The sequence below is a fragment of the Somniosus microcephalus genome, chromosome 14 (genome assembly GCF_052327205.1).
Source record: "Somniosus microcephalus isolate GS21.2 chromosome 14, FLI_Smic_1.0, whole genome shotgun sequence".
In the NCBI taxonomy this organism is placed as follows: domain Eukaryota; kingdom Metazoa; phylum Chordata; class Chondrichthyes; order Squaliformes; family Somniosidae; genus Somniosus; species Somniosus microcephalus.
Genome location: NC_141000.1, coordinates 79,740,399 through 79,758,939, shown reverse-complemented (window position 1 = coordinate 79,758,939; position 18,541 = coordinate 79,740,399). Strand labels below are relative to the sequence as shown.

The 18,541-nt window shown below is 42.7% G+C and overlaps 1 protein-coding gene across 3 annotated transcripts in view; it reads right to left on the bottom strand.

Annotated features, from left to right (window-relative positions):
- The window catches only part of ttf2 (transcription termination factor, RNA polymerase II), a 56,556-nt gene that overhangs the window by 17,194 nt on the left and 20,821 nt on the right, over positions 1 to 18,541 (bottom strand). For all 3 annotated transcript variants that reach the window (XM_086006766.1, XM_086006764.1, XM_086006765.1), the window contains exons 8-16: positions 16,821 to 16,978; positions 12,797 to 12,878; positions 11,243 to 11,356; positions 7,034 to 7,184; positions 6,176 to 6,281; positions 5,545 to 5,744; positions 5,088 to 5,241; positions 1,923 to 2,014; positions 712 to 800 (exon numbers count right to left, since the gene is read on the bottom strand). In XM_086006766.1, the coding sequence (XP_085862892.1) occupies positions 712 to 800; positions 1,923 to 2,014; positions 5,088 to 5,241; positions 5,545 to 5,744; positions 6,176 to 6,281; positions 7,034 to 7,184; positions 11,243 to 11,356; positions 12,797 to 12,878; positions 16,821 to 16,978 (1,146 nt within the window). The remainder of the gene's footprint in view (positions 1 to 711; positions 801 to 1,922; positions 2,015 to 5,087; positions 5,242 to 5,544; positions 5,745 to 6,175; positions 6,282 to 7,033; positions 7,185 to 11,242; positions 11,357 to 12,796; positions 12,879 to 16,820; positions 16,979 to 18,541) is intronic.

Genomic DNA, 18,541 nt, shown 5'->3' with positions numbered 1-18,541 from the left:
TCCAATAAGGGGCACTTTTGGAAAAAGAAATTTCATTGTATGACAACACATTACCAGAAACTTCACACGGACATTGGTTAAACCTCTTAAGTGCCCACCCTGGTGTGTTGTTAGCTGGTATGCTTGCAGTAGGATGAGGGGGAGTGTAAGGGGTGGCTAGTGAGATGGGGAAGTGATAAAGTAGATAGAGAGGGTTGGGTGGAGGTTCAAGGTAAGTTGGCGTCCTGGGGGCGGTCTCTTCCGCCCTTGGAAGGGAAGAGAACCTCCCTGCGTGCTGTGACTCCCTCCATAAGCATATGGAGGGAGTCATTGGCGAGCCTGGGTGCAAGTGTTAACCTTTGTGCAGTGATTGTCAGTGTTTGCAGCACCTCAATGAAAATAAAATTGTGCATGGTCCCTTTAAGGAAACCGGCAGATGACACGTCATCAGGCCTGCTTCCTGTTAATTGGCCGGTAAGCCTGCAGGGCGGGCTTAACAAGGCCAAGCAAGGGAAAATCATGTCTGCAGAGCGGAGGCAGCTGGGGGTCGGGACTGGAACCCAGAAACCTACTGACCCGCCCCATCCCACCTCCAGAATTAAATTCACGGCCATAGACTCTGACCTATCTGCTGTGTATTTCTAGCATTTTCCATTTTTACCGCAAATTAAATAGCATATGCAGTTTTTTTTAATCTCTAATGAGGGGGTCATACTTAATTTGCGTTTTTACCTCTGTTGAAGGGGTTATCGGCACCCTGTGATGAATCAGCTTTGTAATCCTTGCCCTCGTGTCTCTTCAGATATGCCTGCAAGGTTGACCTATGGAGAGAATAGACAATAAAACAGTTCTGCACACAATGGATAAATGAACAAACTGCATCCAGGGAAATCAGAAGGCTGCATGTCTCTTTAAGAGATGGTCAGTGGAGAATGATTAACTTTGCTGGGACCTACAAAATATTTCATCAATCGGTTCTAGTTCAGTGGAGCAGAACAGACATCTTAGTGGAATGTTCAATGATGAGTCTAATTAAGGCTAAAAGGAAAATCTCTCTCACTGAAATTTACAGCATTGGAATTAATAAAACATGCCAGTTGAAAACGTCTCACAACTAACCCGTTTTATCCCAATATGTTTTAAAAATGTGAACAATCACATTTTTTGTATGGAATAATTTAAAGAATGTAAATAATTAACAGCTTATATGTATATGCACATAGGTTATGTCCTGTTAAAAAAAACTGGCACAGATAAACATGCTGAAAAACTAGTATCAGATATAATAGCCACTGGTTTATCCAAAGGGGAACAGAGCAGTAGCCTGTTATATGGAATACAACTTTTATTTGAAGAATATTTTAATACCTAGTGCAATACCTAAAAAGGGGAATAATCAAACATCTTTTTCATTTGTTTATAGTTCACATCCTTGGGTTCCGGGTTGGAACAGACTATCTCTGGGGGATGAGCTAGAATGAACCATGAAGCAGGTCCACTGATCGCTGTGGTGCCATTACGTCTGCGGTCACACCAATCAGTGCCATGGTGAAGCAGTTCCCAGCAGCAGCGGGATAACTTGCATGTGCACAAACCATGGTGCTGCTTCTCAGAATGGCCGCACATCCCGACTCTCCCACTCTGGTGCCTGCACATGTGCCAGAAAGTGCACAGAGCCAAGCCGTCCCGCAGGAAGATGTGGTGAAGTCTGGAATAATTCTTCAGATCCCATCTGCCGGAGATTTGAGTCACCTCAATCCCAAGAAGCTCTTACGGAGCAGCGAGATACATCATATATTCCTGCCGCTGACGTAACACAAGAATGTGTAAGACGATATACGTCACCCACTAAGAGGAAGCAGCGGAAAAGCAAACAGTAGGTATAGAATATAGAATATGTAGTAGAATATAGTAGGTACAGATATAGAATTCCTCAAATATACCTGGAACGAGCGAACAAGACATTGTAAACAGCTTCCTCGTCCTCTGATAATTTTAGATGATGAGAGCGGTTAAATCGCTGCGGCAGGGCAACCTGGAAAAACAAAACACATGCATGAGCAATAAGTTTTGGTGAAACAATCAGGTGACTCCTCTATAATGATATTTATTACAAATATTACTATAAGTACAAGGTATAATTTTCACTATAAAGGGAAGCACAGCTACTTGCATTTAATGAAGAATCTTGCACTATTTTCTGCATGATGGATCGCAAAAGGTGAAGCTTCTCATTAAATTTAAATATAATGCCATAACACATACAACCCTAGGCTATACCTGGTCACTCGGGAAGCAATTACCTAATAAATAAGAACAAAAAATGTTGTTAATTATTATAATTGGCCTGCAGCATAAAACACTCCAATGCCTTTTAGACAAGTCTATAGATTAAATACATTGGGCCAGATTTTTGTTGTGAGCGGTAAACGTTCGTTAGACTTGCCCGAGCCCATAGACTTTCTATGGAGTTTTGCATGGCAAGTTGCGGTCAGTGGGATATCCAAAACAGCATGGCGCCCCCTACAGGGCAGCTGGGACCTGTGTGAACAGGGAAAGCAACTTTGTATCTTCTTAACCAATCAGACTGAAGAGATGTTAATAAGCAGCGCAGAGTCTGAACCAGGAAGTGTAAGTTAGAATAGCAAATTCAATGTCAAAATAAGGAGAAGGAAAGAAAGATTGAATTAAGAGAGAGATAAAAGAGACAGAAAGAAAAAGTATAAAGAAAGTTATTTCATTATTAAAAAAAACCCTCCAACAATAATTAAAAGCTGAAGGAATGAGACTCCACACTTGTAAAAGCTCATTTTCAGCACCAGAGAGGTTGGCAGTAGTTAAGATTTACCACACCATTCTTCAACTGGAATGGACAAGCCCCAACTTTCTATGGTGAGTTTAGTCCATATCTACGACGTCATATAGGAACTTCACGCTGTTCAATACATTTGAATGGGGAGCCAGACAGCAAGATGCCGTTTTTGCGCAACTTAGGTAGTTATGGCACATCTCGGCCAGCAACTACGTGTTTAACTGCACATCTCCGCTTGCCGTATGTTGCTGTCCAACTTGCGCATAAATAGCCAAGATCTGGGATATTATAATTACTGAGGTGAAGATTTTGACCTGGAAACTCCAAAAGGTCACATACCAAAATTCTACTGCTGCTCCTGGGTTCCAGTTCTGCTGTGATTGACAGGAACCAAAGATCACAGAGCAGTAGTCCAAATTACACAATTTGAATGGCAAGAGGAAGACATTTTTATGGTATTCTAACCCTAAACCTAACAAGCTGTCTATCTCCGACTAAGCATCAGAAAATGTAACTGTCCAGAAACACAGCTTTTAGGTTAGTTTTCAAAGTATGGTACCCTTCAATTTTTCCTGCTTTTTCTAATCTTACTGATTATGTATTTCCTGTGACTGAACAGAGTGTGGCATCCTATTCCCAGACCTCCACCATTGCTGCTCTTAGACAGGCACTAAAAATCACATGAACATGGCAAGTTGACAACTTTCTTTTCCCTGGTTTCCATAATGACTGGGATCAGGAACTGAGCAAACTGGAAAAGGAAAGGTACCAAGTAGCATCAGAGGGCAGGAACAACATTTTCTGTCCATCACATTCTGATACTTCAACACATGGCCCAATAATTTAAAACCCATGTTGTATCACTTCTTTTTTCTTATACGATTAGGCCTGTAAATCACAGTTGAAACAAAGAAAAGGACATTTCGCCACAAGAATAACTGGCAAAATATAGCTTCACTTAGTACTAAGATCCCCTCCTCCAGGCAAAAGCATTTAAAATGTTACTGTTTACTGTTCTGCAAACCAGTTGCCCATCTTATTACAAGTCCAGCAAGAATTATATGATTTTTAGGACCAAATTATCAGAAAATGCTTTAGGTTGTGCACCCTTGGAACTTTGATAAAGTACCATCTTTTATCCTACAGAGATCTTTAAAGGTGCAGTTACACCGCAGTTACCATCTGAGACTAGTTGCAGCAGTTTAGGTTCCAGTCAGACAAAAGTTTGTTTACATTCTCTGGCTCTCGCTTATCTCCTCAGGAAAGAATTGTGTGCATATTTGGATACAGGCAGAAACAGAGCCCTCTCCCAACAGCTAAAAACTTAAATGTCTACAGGGGAGAATCCATACACCCTAAATATTTAAACTGAGATTAGGTGGGTTTACAAAGTGAGCACGTCTTAAACAGGTTTGACACAGAACCCACTTCATGGAGTCAGGCTGGGCCCCAAAGTCAGCTTTACACTGCAGTTTGGCATTGGCGCAAAGCCAAAATCACTTGCGAGCAATGATAAACTTGCAGTATAAACAGTGAAATAACAACAGAAAATGCTGGAAAAACTCAGCAGGCCAGGCAGCATCCGTGGAGAGAGAAACAGAGTTAACGTTTCAGGTCTGGGACCCTTCATCAGAACTGGAAAAAGCTGGAGATGTAACAGATATTAAGCAGGTGCAGAGACCGGGAGGGGGTGGGGGGAGGAATTGAAGGAACAATCTGTGCTTTTGTAAGGCAGGAAATATAAAATGTTGCAAATGGGAATGGCAAAATCATACAGCATGAAAGATGGGGGCAGGAGTTATAGTTTGAAATTGTTGAACTCAATGTTGAGTCCAGAGGGCTGTAGAGCGCCTCATCAAAAGGTGAGGTGCTATTCCTCGAGCTTACGTTGAGCTGCACTGGAACAATGTAATAGGCCGAGGACAGAGAGATCAGAGTGGGAGTGAAGCGGTGAATTAAAGTGACAGGCGACTGGAAGCTCAGGGTCACCCTTATGGACTGAACGGAGGTGTTCCGCAAAGCGCTCGCCCAATCTGCGTTTGGTCTCCCCAATGTAGAGGAGACCGCATCGTGAGCAGCGAATACAGTATACTAAATTGCAAGAAGTAGAAGTAAATCGCTGTTTCACCTGGAAGGGGTGTTTGGGGCCCTGGACAGTGGGAAGGGAGGAGGTAAAAGGGCAGGTGTTGCATCTCCTGCGCTTGCACGGGAAGGTGCCAGGCAAAGGGCTGTTAGGGGTGATCGAGTATAAACAGTGATTTTTTTTGTCAAAATTGAAATATAGAGACTGATATACCAGAGGTTTTCCACTGGTGTCAAGCTGGTCCTTTGTTCTCCGCAACAGAAGGCTTTTGGTGATAATATTAAGGCGTTCGCCACCCTTCTTTGTACCATTATCCACTTGATTCTTCCAAAGCTTGAATTCATCGAATGGGGAACAGTGAAGGAACCTGAACAAATGGGGAAAGGTTAGAAAGCAGAGCGATGAGAATTTAGAATCAGCCCAAGCTCCACAATTAACAGCTATAATTAACTAGTCGCAACAACATAACTTGGGAACAATATCTAAAACAATTTTGAAGACTTTTCTTTAGAAAGGAGGGGAACAAGATCAAGAAGATGAAAACAACATTAGGATAAATTTTTAAATGCTCTAGTCATTAATGGGGATAATACAGGTAAAAATGTAAGTGTCTGAAGAACACAATTTCATAATGAAGATTAAGCCAGGGTGCTCTGGTCTGTCTTCTTACTTGAGCAAGGAGTACATATCCAGAAGGTTGTTCTGAATGGGCGTTCCTGTGACTGCCCAGCGTGCTCTAGCTTGGAGTTTACACACTGCCATTGATGTTTGTACTTGGGGGTTTTTAATGTTGTGAGCTTCATCCAGGATGACCCGAGCCCATGCTAACTTCAGCAGAGGAGAATGTGAAGACTTTGCCTCTGCCAAGACCTGAAAACAGCAGAGGAAAAAGTGTGTGTTTTTTATTGGAACATGGTTGGATTGAAAAGATGAAGTACACCACTGCTTACTCTCATCTTAACCATCTCAACGGATTTTCTGATATGGAAGCAACAAACATCATTTCACTGTCTCTTTTGATAGTATAGAAATTGCTACTACCCAATTAGAAAGCACGCTGCTAATCTGCCTGACCCACCCATTCCAAAAAATATTTCAAGTGAGCTATCCCACTGTCAAAATACTACAGGTGCTCAGAATTATTCTGAAATGATGATCTGGTATTTGTTAGTTGGGTGACCATTCCAACAAGCTGCAATAGCAGGGTATTCATAAAAGCAGCAGTGTACCCGAGAAGATGCCAAGGCATTACACACTACTCTAATCACTAAACACACCACTGCACAAAACTCTCAACTTACATTCACCTCCTCATCTTGGGCTGCACACTGTCCACTTTCCTTCTTCACGGGGATCTCCTTTGCGACAAGGCTATATGTCGTAACAACAACATCAAATTCTGACAGCCTATAAGAAAATGTTTTAATATCTTAGATTACGGTCAATTGAAATGTCAATAGAAACGGTATTTTTAGTTTAAAGGTTAAGTTCCTCTTCCTGGATACAGCTGCTCATCAGTGTCACCTTTCTCCAGCTACATGAGACATTCCTTCCCGTTCATTAGGTCCCCTTGTTCTCTCACTGATGGGGCAAACAAGTGCCCTGGTGCTAGTCCTCTTCCAATGCTGCTACTAAACTGGCTTCTAGTAACCACAGATTGGCTTGTTTACTAATTTTTCTTTGATCTAAGGGAGGGAGTGGAGGGGCGGGGGGGCAGGGAAACTTGCCTTTGCTTAATGCCTTCCTCAAATAGCATCCAAGAGCAGAAACTCCATGGGACTTGCTGTGACGTATAACCATATTTATACTATTTCATGATGTGACATATTAGGGAACCTGAATGTGCAGCCTAAGCGGTCTGGTCAGCCTCAAGTTTACAAATCTAATCTTGTGCTAATGTTAATAAAACCACACTACAAATTTAGTGATCCATTAGGTGGTTAAATTATCATACCAATCTAGAAAGATTGATCAGCAACTATATTTACATCAACTCTAACAAAATAGGTGAACACACTTTATATTATAGAAAATGTCTTCTGTATATTGCATTAAATATCGTATTGTATATAGAATGCTGAATATAGTATTTTATATTCACAGCTGTAAATGGTATTGTATTTTCAGAGTAAGAGCACCATAGTGCTCCAGGTACTCACGCCTTTGCTGACTTCTCTCTCTTTGGCCCATGGTACATGTATATACTAAGTTTCCTTGCACAGACGTGCCGCTTGATTTCCATCTCCCAATGGTGGATTAGAGATGCTGGACAAATGACGAGTGTCCCACAAGAGATCACACAAGTGCTATCTGTTGGAATGAGGGCATCAGAATGTAATACAGTATTAGGTTATGCAGTGATGGAAACAAGCTTGGTTTAGCTGGAGATCATGCCAACACCATGCTGCAATGGGCAAAACTTCACTCTGCATTTCTACCAATATTTGTCATGGAATCCTTCAGGGCAATCTGTACACTAAAGAAAGAAAGACTTGCATTTCTATAGTGCCTTTCACGATCACCGGACGTCTCAAAGCGCTTTACAGCCAATGAAGTATTTTTGAAGTGTAGTCACTGTTGTAATATAGGGAATGCAGCAGCCAATTTGCGCACAGCAAGCTCCCACAAACAGCAATGTGATAATGACCAGATAATCTGTTTTTGTTATGTTGATTGAGGGATAAATATTGGCCAGGACACCGGGGATAACTCCCCTGCTCTTCTTTGAAATAGTGCCATGGGATCTTTTACGTCCACCTGGGGCCTCAGTTTAACATCTCATCTGAAAGATGGCACCTCCGACAGTGCAGCACTCCCTCTGCACTGCACTGGAGTGTCAGCCTAGATTTTTGTGCATCAGGACCCTGGCGTGGGACTTGAACCCACAACCTTCTGACTCCGAGGCGAGGGTGCTGCCCACTGAGCCACAGCTGGCACTAGCAAAACAATGTAGTCCCTAAAGTAGTATTTCTGTAAATGGTGGTTATAAAATAGTTTAATTATTGTAGTTTCGTCAAATCACAACACAGAATGCAACCCATCACATATTTTGTGGCACTTTATCTAATCCAACATTTTACAAAAAACATACATGGAAGTTGCAAAGCATACCCTTTAAGACAGACTTGTATTTCTAAATTGCAAATGCAGGAAAAATGAATTGTTTCTTAAACCACATTACTCCCCAATATCACCAGCTTTGTAAGAAATTCTAACAAACACAACATACAGCGAAATCTCTTTAATAAAGCCACATTACAACAGTGACTCCACTTCAAAAATACTTCATTGGCTGTAAAGTGCTTTGAAACGTCTGGTGGTCGTGAAGGGCGCTATATAAATGCAAGTCTTTCTTTCTTTTCATTATGGTCAGTGCTTTAAGCTGACCACAATGCTTGGATTTTTCCATTCTTGAGCAATAGCAAATGTTGAAAGAAATGTGGTTGCAAAAAGTAACTTTTTAGATGCAGCTAAAGCAATGGGATGGTTTAACCACTAATTAATGTGTTAACTAAAAATACCCCCAAAATCTAACAATCAAATCAGAAAATTATTTTACGTAATTTCCTAGATAAAAATCTGGTTCAAATTACAGCTTTCATCGAACTATTAAACATCTACCAGTATTTAACTTTTTTTTTAATTGCGTGCATACAGAATGTAATACAGAGGGCCAACTTATTTCATGGAACAAAATTATTCATATAGTTTAAAAAAAGAACTACAATCACTAGTCTCCCTGGGAGATGTAACAGTACTGTAACCAGGGCCTGATCATCTGCATCCCAGAGTACTAAAAGAGGTAGCCATGAAAATAGGGGATGCATTGGATGTCATCTTCCAAAATTCTATAGATTATGGAACAGTTCCTGCAGATTGGAGGGTGGCAAATGTAACCCCACTATTTAAAAAAAGGAGGGGGGGGGAGAGAAAACAGGGAACTACAGACCGGTTAGCCTAACATCAGTAGTAGGAAAAATGCTAGAGTCTATTATAAAGGATGTGATAACAGGACACTTAGGCCTAGAAATTCAGTGGGCTGCGCCACCCGTTAGCGCCTTAAGAGGGCGCTAAGTGGGTCGGAAGCCATTGGCCACGCCTCCCGCTAAATTCAGCGGGACGCTAGTGGTGGCGCTAGCCGTTAGCGCTGCGCCGTTACCGATGACATCATCAGTGTGCGCAGCGCCCCGCTGACGCCCCGGCCGCGATATTAGGAAGCGCCTCCTGATGTACCGTCGGGCGCTATGTGCGACCGGTTCAGGGGGGCCTACCTGCGGGGGTAGAGGCGCAAATTAAAGGAGGTGCGGGGCAGCCATTTTTGTTGCTGGCCGCCTGCCAGCACCCCTCTGCGCTGCCGTCCCTGGCCTCCTAAACCCTCCCCCCCCCCCCCACGTAGTGCCGGCTGCGTTCCAAGAGCCCGGCACTTCTCCTCGGTGCCGGGCTCTTTTGCCGGCACTCGCGATCCTCAGGGGCCCAGCTGGGCCCCAGATCGCGCAGAACAAGGCCCCTCCCCTTTAAGCAGGGGAGGAAGGCCTGCAGTACCGCAGTGCGACGTGCCGCAGCGTGTGGCGCTGCGGCACGTTGCGCTACGATATTCAGTTGCAGCGCCCCAAGAGGGATGCGGGGCGCCTCCAGTAGCGCCGCGCTTCCCTCTGGGGCGCTCCAACTGAATTTCCGGCGGGCGGCCGCGAATGCTTCCGGGGCGCTACTTTTAGCGCCCTGGCAAGGCTGGCGCCCCAAACGGGGTTATAGTGAATTTCTAGGCCTTAGAGAATATGAATGGGATTAGACAAAGTCAACATGGATTTATGAAAGGGAAATCGTGTTTGACAAACCTACTGGAGTTTTTTGAGGATGTAACTGGTAGAATAGATAAGGGAGAACCAGTGGATGTGGTGTATTTGGATTTTCAGAAGGCCTTTGATAAAGTCCCACATAAGAGGTTAGTGTGCAAAATTAAAGCACATGGGATTGGGGGTAATATACTGGCATGGATTGAAAATTAGTTAACAGACAGGAAACAGAGTAGGAATAAATGAGTCTTTTTCGGGGTGGCAGGCGGTGACTAGTGGGGTACTGCAGGGATCAGTGCTTGGGCCCCAGCTATTCACAATAGTCGTATGAGGAAAGATTGGGTTGACTAGGCCTGTATTCACTAGAGTTTAGAAGAATGAGAGGAGATGTCATTGAAACGTATAAAATTCTGACAGGGCTAGACAGACTGGATGCAGGGAGGATGTTTCCTCTGGCTGGGGAGTCTAGAACAAGGGGTCAGTGTCTCAGGATACAGGATAGGACATTTAGGACTGAGATGAGGAGAAATTTCTTCACTCAGAGGGTGGTGAACCTGTGGAATTCTCTACCACAGAAGGCTGTGGAGGCCTAGTCACTGAATATATTTAAGAGGTAGATAGATTTCTAGACACAAAAGGCATCAAGGGGTATGGGGAGAGAACGGGAATATGGTATTGAGATAGAGGATCAGCCACAATCATATTGAATGGTGGAGCAGTCTCGAAGGGCCGAATGGCCTACTCTTGCTCCTATTTTTCTATGTTTCTATACTGCTGTTTCAAGTTTCTGGAAAAGATACATTCTTAGATCTGGTCAATATAAACAGACACTCATTTATAACCGTGAATATTTTTAAGTTTCAGAACAGCATTTTTCTCTATATTGTTTTCTGTATTAAAGCTTAATTTTAAGAGCCAATTAAGAGTTTGGATTCATAGATTGTGTCTGTTCTCACCGGCGAGAGTTATCACTTAATGATCTGCACAATGCACAGGATGGTAAAATGATTTATGAAACGACCAAAATTTGTGCATATAATGTGCACAAAGAAAATTGCATTCATATCGCACCTTATCAAGAGCTCAGGATGCCCCAAAGCACTTCACATTCAGTAAATTACTTCTGACGTAGTCTCTTGTTACACAAGCAAATGTGGCAGTGCATTTGCACATAGCCAGATCCTACTACAGCAAGTACTCCCCTGCTTTTACTTTCACCTGAACAGGCATACAGATAGCCAGTTTAACATTTCATCAGAAAGGCAGCACATCCAACAGTGCAGCACTCCCTCAGTAATGCACCAATTTGTCAGCCTAGATTAATTACTCAAATTCGGGTGTGGGGCTTGAACCCACGACCTTCTGACTCAAAGGCGAGGGTGCGGTCACCGAGCCAAGCATCATCTTGCTTCAATTAGTAGCACTCTCACCTCAGTGAGAATCCCAACCCCAGGACTAGAGTCAGCAAAAAAAAAAGCCATGGCTTTTGCTCTTGGGCATAACAGACAAATGGTAATCCACAGTGCATGTTTTTTCCCTGTTATTTAAATCATTATAATTATCTCCAATTCTTACCAGTTTTTGAGATCCACTCCTCTAGCCTTTTCTCTTTTTCCTTCTTCCCCTTGCACCGTTGTGCTAAGATGAGTGCAATCATCGTTAGAGTTTTCCCCAAACCCATGTCATCCGCTAAAAAAGGTGAAAAGTGTCAATATTTTAAATTTATACTCTTCACTATTGTTCCTTATTAGATTATTACTAAAGATGGACAGACATCCGATCCCAATCCAAAACTTTCATTTGGCAGCATTTGACCGAGTGTGGCATCAAGGAGCCCTAATAAAACTGAAGTCAATGGGAATCGGGGGGGGGGGGGGCGGGAACGCTCCACTGGCTGGAGTCATACCTAGCACAAAGGAAGATGGTTGTGGTGGTTGAAGGTCAATGATCACAGCCCCAGGACATCGCTGCAGGAGTTCCTCAGGGCAGTGTCTTAGGCCCAACCATCTTCAGCTGCTTCATCAATGACCTTCCCTCCAACATAAGGTCAGAAGTGGGGATGTTCGCTGATGATTGCACAGTGTTCAGCGCCATTCACAACTCCTCAGATAATGAAGCAGTCCATGTCCGCATGCAACAAGACCTGGATGACGTTCAGACTTGAGCTGATAAGTGGCAGGTAACATTTGCGCCACAGAAGTGGCAGGCAATGACTCTCTCCAACAAGCGAGAGTCTAACCACCTCCCCTTGACATTCAACGGCATTACCATCGCCGAATCCCCCACCATCAACATCCTGGGAGTCACCATTGACCAGAAACTTAACTGGACCAGGCATATAAATACTGTGGCAACAAGAGCAGGTCAGAGGCTGGGTAATCTGCAGCGAGTGTCTCATCTCCTGACTCCCCAAAGCCCTTCTACCATCTACAAGGCACAAGTAAGGAGTGTGATGGAATACTCTCCACTTGCCTGGATGAGTGCAGCTCCAACAACATTCAAGAAGCTCGAAACCATCCAGGACAAAGCAGCCCGCTTGATTGGCACCCCGTCCACCACCTTAAACATTCACTCCCTCCACCACCGGTGTACCGTGGTTGCAGTGTGTACCATTTGCAAGATGCACTGCAGCAACTCGCCAAGGCTTCTTCGGCAGCACCTCTCAAACCTGCGGCCTCTTCCACCTAGGACAAGGGCAGCAGGCGCAAGGGAATACCAGCACCTCCAACTTTCCCTCCAAGTCACACACCACCTGACTTAGAAGTATATCGCCAATCCTTCATCGTCGCTGGGTCAAAATCCTGGAACTCCCTACCTAACAGCACTGTGGGAGTACCTTCACCACACAGACTGCAGTGGTTCAAGAAGGCGGCTCACCACCACCATCTCAAGGGCAATTAGGGATGGGCAATAAATGCTGGCCTTGCCAGTGACACCCACAGCCCATAAGCGAATAAAAAAAAAAGCATTTGAGTTGCCATAGGCAATGCCAAGGGAGAGCTACTATTTTGTATTAAGATTTTTAGCTTTTGCCGTATGCCACCCTTTATGCAAATTATACTCGCCGGTCTCATTGTTCTTCCATGGCCAGGTCAGCTTTTACAACACTCCTAAAAAGAGTTCTCTTACCTAGTATGCCACCCGATGGTTTTTGCTTCTCCCGCCACAGTAACCATGACAATGCTTGTTTCTGATGAACTAGCAGTGCGACCTGTAAAGATGAACAGATTTTTAAAAAATGCTCCCCATTTTATACATCAAGTATCTTTTTCAGCTTTGTCTACAAAATATAGAATGAAACAGAATAAACCCACATCATTGTAACCAGATTATACTATCGTAACTATAGGAACTTATTTTGTCTCCCTTTCAAACGCAGTAGAAGGGAATAAAGTATGACTATTATAATGTAAATTAACAATTGTTGATGGAATTGACAGTAAAAAAAAATTAGGAAAAAGAGAGAATCGTTAAATATTAGTTAACATGAAGTACGCTGTATACTGGGTAACATGTTAAAGGAACATTGTAGGCAACGTCAGTCACTAGCACTTCACAATTAACAGAAAGTTAGCATGCAGGTACAGTAAGCAATTAGGAAGGCAAATGGCATGTTGGCCTTTATTGCAAGAGGGTTGGAGTATAAGAGTAAGGAAGTCTTACTACAAGTGTACAGGACCTTGGTGAGACCACACCTGGAGTACTGTGCACAGTTTTGGTCTCCTTATCTGAGGAAGGATATACTTGCCTTGGAGGCGGTGCAACAAAGGTTCACTGGATTGATCCCTGGGATGAGCGGGAGGTCCTATGAGGAGAGATTGAGTAAATTGGGCCTATACTCCCTGGAGTTTAGAAGAATAAGAGATGATCTCATTGAAACATATAAGATTCTGAGGGAGATTGACAGGGTAGATGCTGAGAGGTTGTTTCCTCTGGCTGGAGTGTCTAGGACTAGGGGGCATAGTCTCAGGATAAGGGGTCGGCCATTTAAGACTGAGATGAGGAGGAATTTCTTCACTCAGAGGGTTTTGGATCTTTGGAACTCTCTGCCCCAGAGGGCTGTGAATGTTGAGTCTTTGAGTATATTCAAGGCTGAGATTGATAGATTTTTGGACTCTAGGGGAATCGAGGGATATGGGGATAGGGCAGGAAAGTGGAGGTCGAAGATCAGCCATGATCTTATTGAATAGCGGAGCAGGCGCGAGGGATCATATGGCCTACTCCTGCTCCTAATTTTTATGTTCTTATTTATTCTAACCAGAGCTGACAAATAGCAGATTGTGTGCCTGATACATTTGGGAATTCTACCTATTTGTCTTAGATGGGATTTTGGTTTAATTTATATTATGCTACAGATACATGGCCAAGTTCAGTTTACAAAGAGGTACCTCCCAGAGACTCAGAAGGCATCTAGAATGTTGATGAGGATGTTTAGGTAGAATAGCCATCACAGTGCGTACTTTTGCAAATTGTGTCAGCTTTGAAATAAAGGGAAGTTGTTTCGCACATCCCATAGCAGGCCACACCCTGGGGTTAGAATTGCAGGTGGGCTTAGAAGGGCGTACAACACAGGTGCCAGGAGCTTTTGCACCAAGGGGGAATTTGGGGGTGGGTGGGTTGGGGACGTTCAAGGTGGTAAATTAAATTTTGCAATAAGTACAGTCTGCCAGAGTTGAGGGAGAGGTCAGAGGTCATCTTTGTGTCTAACATTTTCTGGAAAAATCAGTCTAGGGCAGTCAGAGACACAGAGATCAGTCAGGGAGACTAAAAGACTCAAGGCCAAGGTATGAACATGTACAGCCTGCAAAAAAACATTAGTGCCAGTTACTACAGGGACTGCTACCATGCGCGTGGCTTAGAATTTTTTGGCTACATTCCACAAAAATCACAGAGAAAAACAACTTTAATGTGTGTTTAGGACAGAAGTTTGCCTGAAGTTTTCCCAGCAAGCCCATGCACAGGCAGACGAAAGGTGATTTAAGTGCAGAATTGGTAGTTGTTTTTCTAGATTCCAAACTACAGTGAATGTTAGCAATGTCTGGCCAATCAGGAAGACAGCTAGCATTTTGGTGTTGACAAATTTTTTTGATCTCTGTGGGAAGCTTTTAAAAAAAATCAGGACACAGACACTGCAGAAAGTCAGTCACGCAGCAGCAGGCTGCAAGAGGATAACCTCTATCCTAGTCAGGAGAGTTTTTTGTTTTATGTTAAGGGCTCACCAAAGTAAGCTACTGTATGCTTGTTCTTTATTTGTTTAACGGTCCATGAACATAAATTGAATGTTTGAGTGTAATGAGGTACAATGTACATTTTACTTAACGTTGAATACAGCAGCTGATGAACCCAAACAAACAATGTCTCACCTAGTGTCAACTTGGTCTTCCTTCAGAGACATTAAAAGGAGTACATATACTTAAGACACGGACATCCAGTCCAAATAACAAGGGAGTTTACTTGTTACACTCCTGGGACCTAGCAGATATAAGGGAGTGGCAGCCAACTTCCATAAAGAGCAGCAGGCAACCAGACCACTTAAGGGAGCTCCTAACACCACTAAACCCGAATTCATAACAGTGACTTTAGCCTATACTAGAGGCAAGTTGTGTATTTGTTGTTTTGTGGTATAAGGAGTGGAAGGAAATAGATGCATCTCGCTACAAAACTGTATTCTGGTCATTTGTGTATCCTACAAAAAATAAACTAGTTTGTTGGTTTACATTGGCATCTCACTCGAGTGCTTTTCAATCCCTCTTCCAAAAAGAGAGGGCGACACACAGCAGCATCTGAAAGAGCACAGTGTTCAGTACAGGCAACAAGGGGCTTACTGTTAGGATCCCTGGATCATGCTGTAATTTAACTAGATATTGAGCATCAAAGATGCTCTCCAAATCATAGAGGACATGAGGTCTGCTTACAGACTTAACTAGTGATGCTAAGACCAGGAGAAAATCTACTGCAGATCTATGAATTTGTAACACTGACTTTACCACTTTATAGGCATATTTTATAACTAGTACTTCAAAATAGTCCTTTATTGCATTTATAGTTTAAACAAAAGCCGGGAATAGAATTCTCATTCCATTTGACTGTGATGAGGACCGATAGCATCAGGGTCTGAGAAAGCTTTGCAGAGCCTCCAATGTCACGCCACAAGTGATGCTGTTTGAATGGAGCCAGTATTGCACGGCCATTACTCAAGACAAACTTAACAAAGAAGGATTTACTACAGCTCTTGTATAGTTACCATGCAAATTATCCTCTTTACGTAGCGATTATTGAAACTCTTGGATAAAAGTGTTTGCCATGGGTGGAGGGTGCCTCATGAAAAGAAAAAGACTTCTACTGTATTCTCAAAATAGAATCATGAAATGGAACAAACAGTTACAATCTCTTTAGTAATGCTCATTCTACAGAATGCTGGGGGGTGATACAACTGAGATGCCAATTTACCATATTTAGTATAGAGACACTGAATTTTCAGTAAAATCCAGCTGTCCAGATTTTCCAGCTAGTCTTAAATCTCAAATTTGGACAGATGAAATTTATTGAAAACTTTGGGTTTCTGTATGAAATACAGAAAATCTCCTTCCTGGTATGTGACACAGGTTGAGGTTTATAATAGCATGGGCCAACAGGAAGAAATGTAATTTTTCAGTAGCCAAAACCAGTTTTGCAAACATTATTGATAGGAGACAACTGAAAATATATTCTTTTTACTTTCCATCTTTTGAAGACTCCTGTATCAGATAAATCATTTCAAAAATTGTGAAAACATTTTACAGCTCTAATTTACAATATTTAATGTTTCAAAGCCTACAAAAGAATTCTGCAGAGGTTACAGAAATGGCACACCCTGCATAATCAGCAAGGAATTCAGCACTCCAGTTACCTATACTGCAGATCAACAAACCAACATTCCAGAATCAAGGACTTGTTATCCATAACTGCAGCAGAAGGGGTATATGAATCGTTGCCTGAGAACTAACCAAACTCATCCCAACTGTGCCAAGCAGCTTTAAAGGACTGTAACCTAGTGGCTGAGAGCATCAGTATATTACCAAAATACAGTATCCTTTCTTTAATCAACTCCAAATCGGAAAGGTACACCAAGCTGAAAATTTATACAGAACAATATAATTTCATTTACAATCACCTTGAGATATGGTGGATCTTCAGCCTCATCAGATGCATCTGGGCAAGACTCCAATGACTTGTGGAGTTGTTCAGTGGCCTCACTGGTCATGTTCTTGACAGTGAGGAGTCGATGCTCTGTCATCCGTCCTCCATATAGGCTTTGCTGCTGAGAATTTGCTGAAATCGAGAGAAATAATTAATTCACAATTTGCTCACAAAAATGGCGAGGATTATGATTGGGGGGGAATAAAGGCATGGTTAAGGAGAAGTTGAGGAGGTTTTTGAAAGCAAGGAAAGAGCTGGCAAGGCAGAAGGAACTGGGCAAGTGGTTCCAAAGGACAGGAGTAGCCATTACTGGTGGAGTGAGTGACGAGAAGAATCCTGGCGTTAGAAGAGTAGAGGGTGCACATGGTGATGTAAGACAGGAATAGAGCATAAAAGTAGGGTGGGTGAGGCCATGGAGTAATTTGAAAGCAAGGACCACATTCTGACACCTATGCAGCTCATAGCTAGTTCCTGTGTAGGCTTTTTTCCTATCAGCCTCAGATAATGCATCTACAGTGGAACCTTTATTATCTGCCATAATGGAGGAGCCCCTGTGGACAATAGAAATTGGTAGCTAATTCCAGATTATGTCGAGACTAGTACACTACAAATAATAAGAGACATTTCATAGTTTTATTCAACCGAGACAAGGCGATAAATATAAAAAGTAAATTGATGTCTCTCACTAGGCAGTGTTTTGCAAATTCTTACAAGCAATTGGAAAAGCAGATAATTGGAGTCTGGATAATAGAGGCTCTGTTGTACGTGGAAAGGGTACTGTGAACAACTACATAGCCTCTATCATTGGATTTCACGATCAAACAGTACTGCTTCCTACAGGACCCATAGCCCTAATTTTGAGGCCCACTAGTCTACAAGACAGACTTTTGCAAGTACATTAATTACAATTCTACATCTGCAGAGAGAACTTGAGTAATTCTTCAGGAATTCCAAGCACTCAGTGGCAATTTTTAATTGCCAGCAGCCATCACCAAATAGATTTTTTCTCAATTAAATTCATTTTGTGAAAAGCGCAAAAAGGCATCAGTAGCAGTCAGGACGTTTCCAGTCCACGCCATTCTAACTCAGTGTTGTCAAAGACATTAGCCACTAGTCCACTAGTCACATGTGGCTAATTGCATTTTTGATTAATAAATTTTAAAAAAGAGTAACAGACACTGTTGTTGGGCATGTGATTTCAATACTCATATTCGTACAGCGTACGCACACGTACTTTTAAGTTTTTTGATCGTGGTGTGTGATTTTCTTCCTTGGTTGCCACTTATTAGTTATCTGCTAAAATGGTGGGCATCATGGGTGAAAACACCGGACTTCAGCACCATTGTATAGAGAGGGGGGTGGTTATCGTGGTCCGCTCGACTAATTGGAATAAGGGCTCCAGGTCAGCAGAAAAAGCAAGCCCAACCAATAATGAGCAGCTCCAACAGGGCACGTTATGGGAAAAGATAAACAGTATCCAACCATGTCATGAATTGAGAGATGGGGTGGGTCTGGCACGTCCTGCTGTGTAAGTCAACTTTTCAAGCGATCACTCTGATGAAGTCATAGTATCGCTCGCAACTACTGGACAAAAATCTAGAAGCTGTACAAAGATGTGCTGTATCTAATAAATTCACACCAGAATTCCAAACTTTGATGAATAAGAAAGACTGCAAAGTTTCACACTGAAGGGTG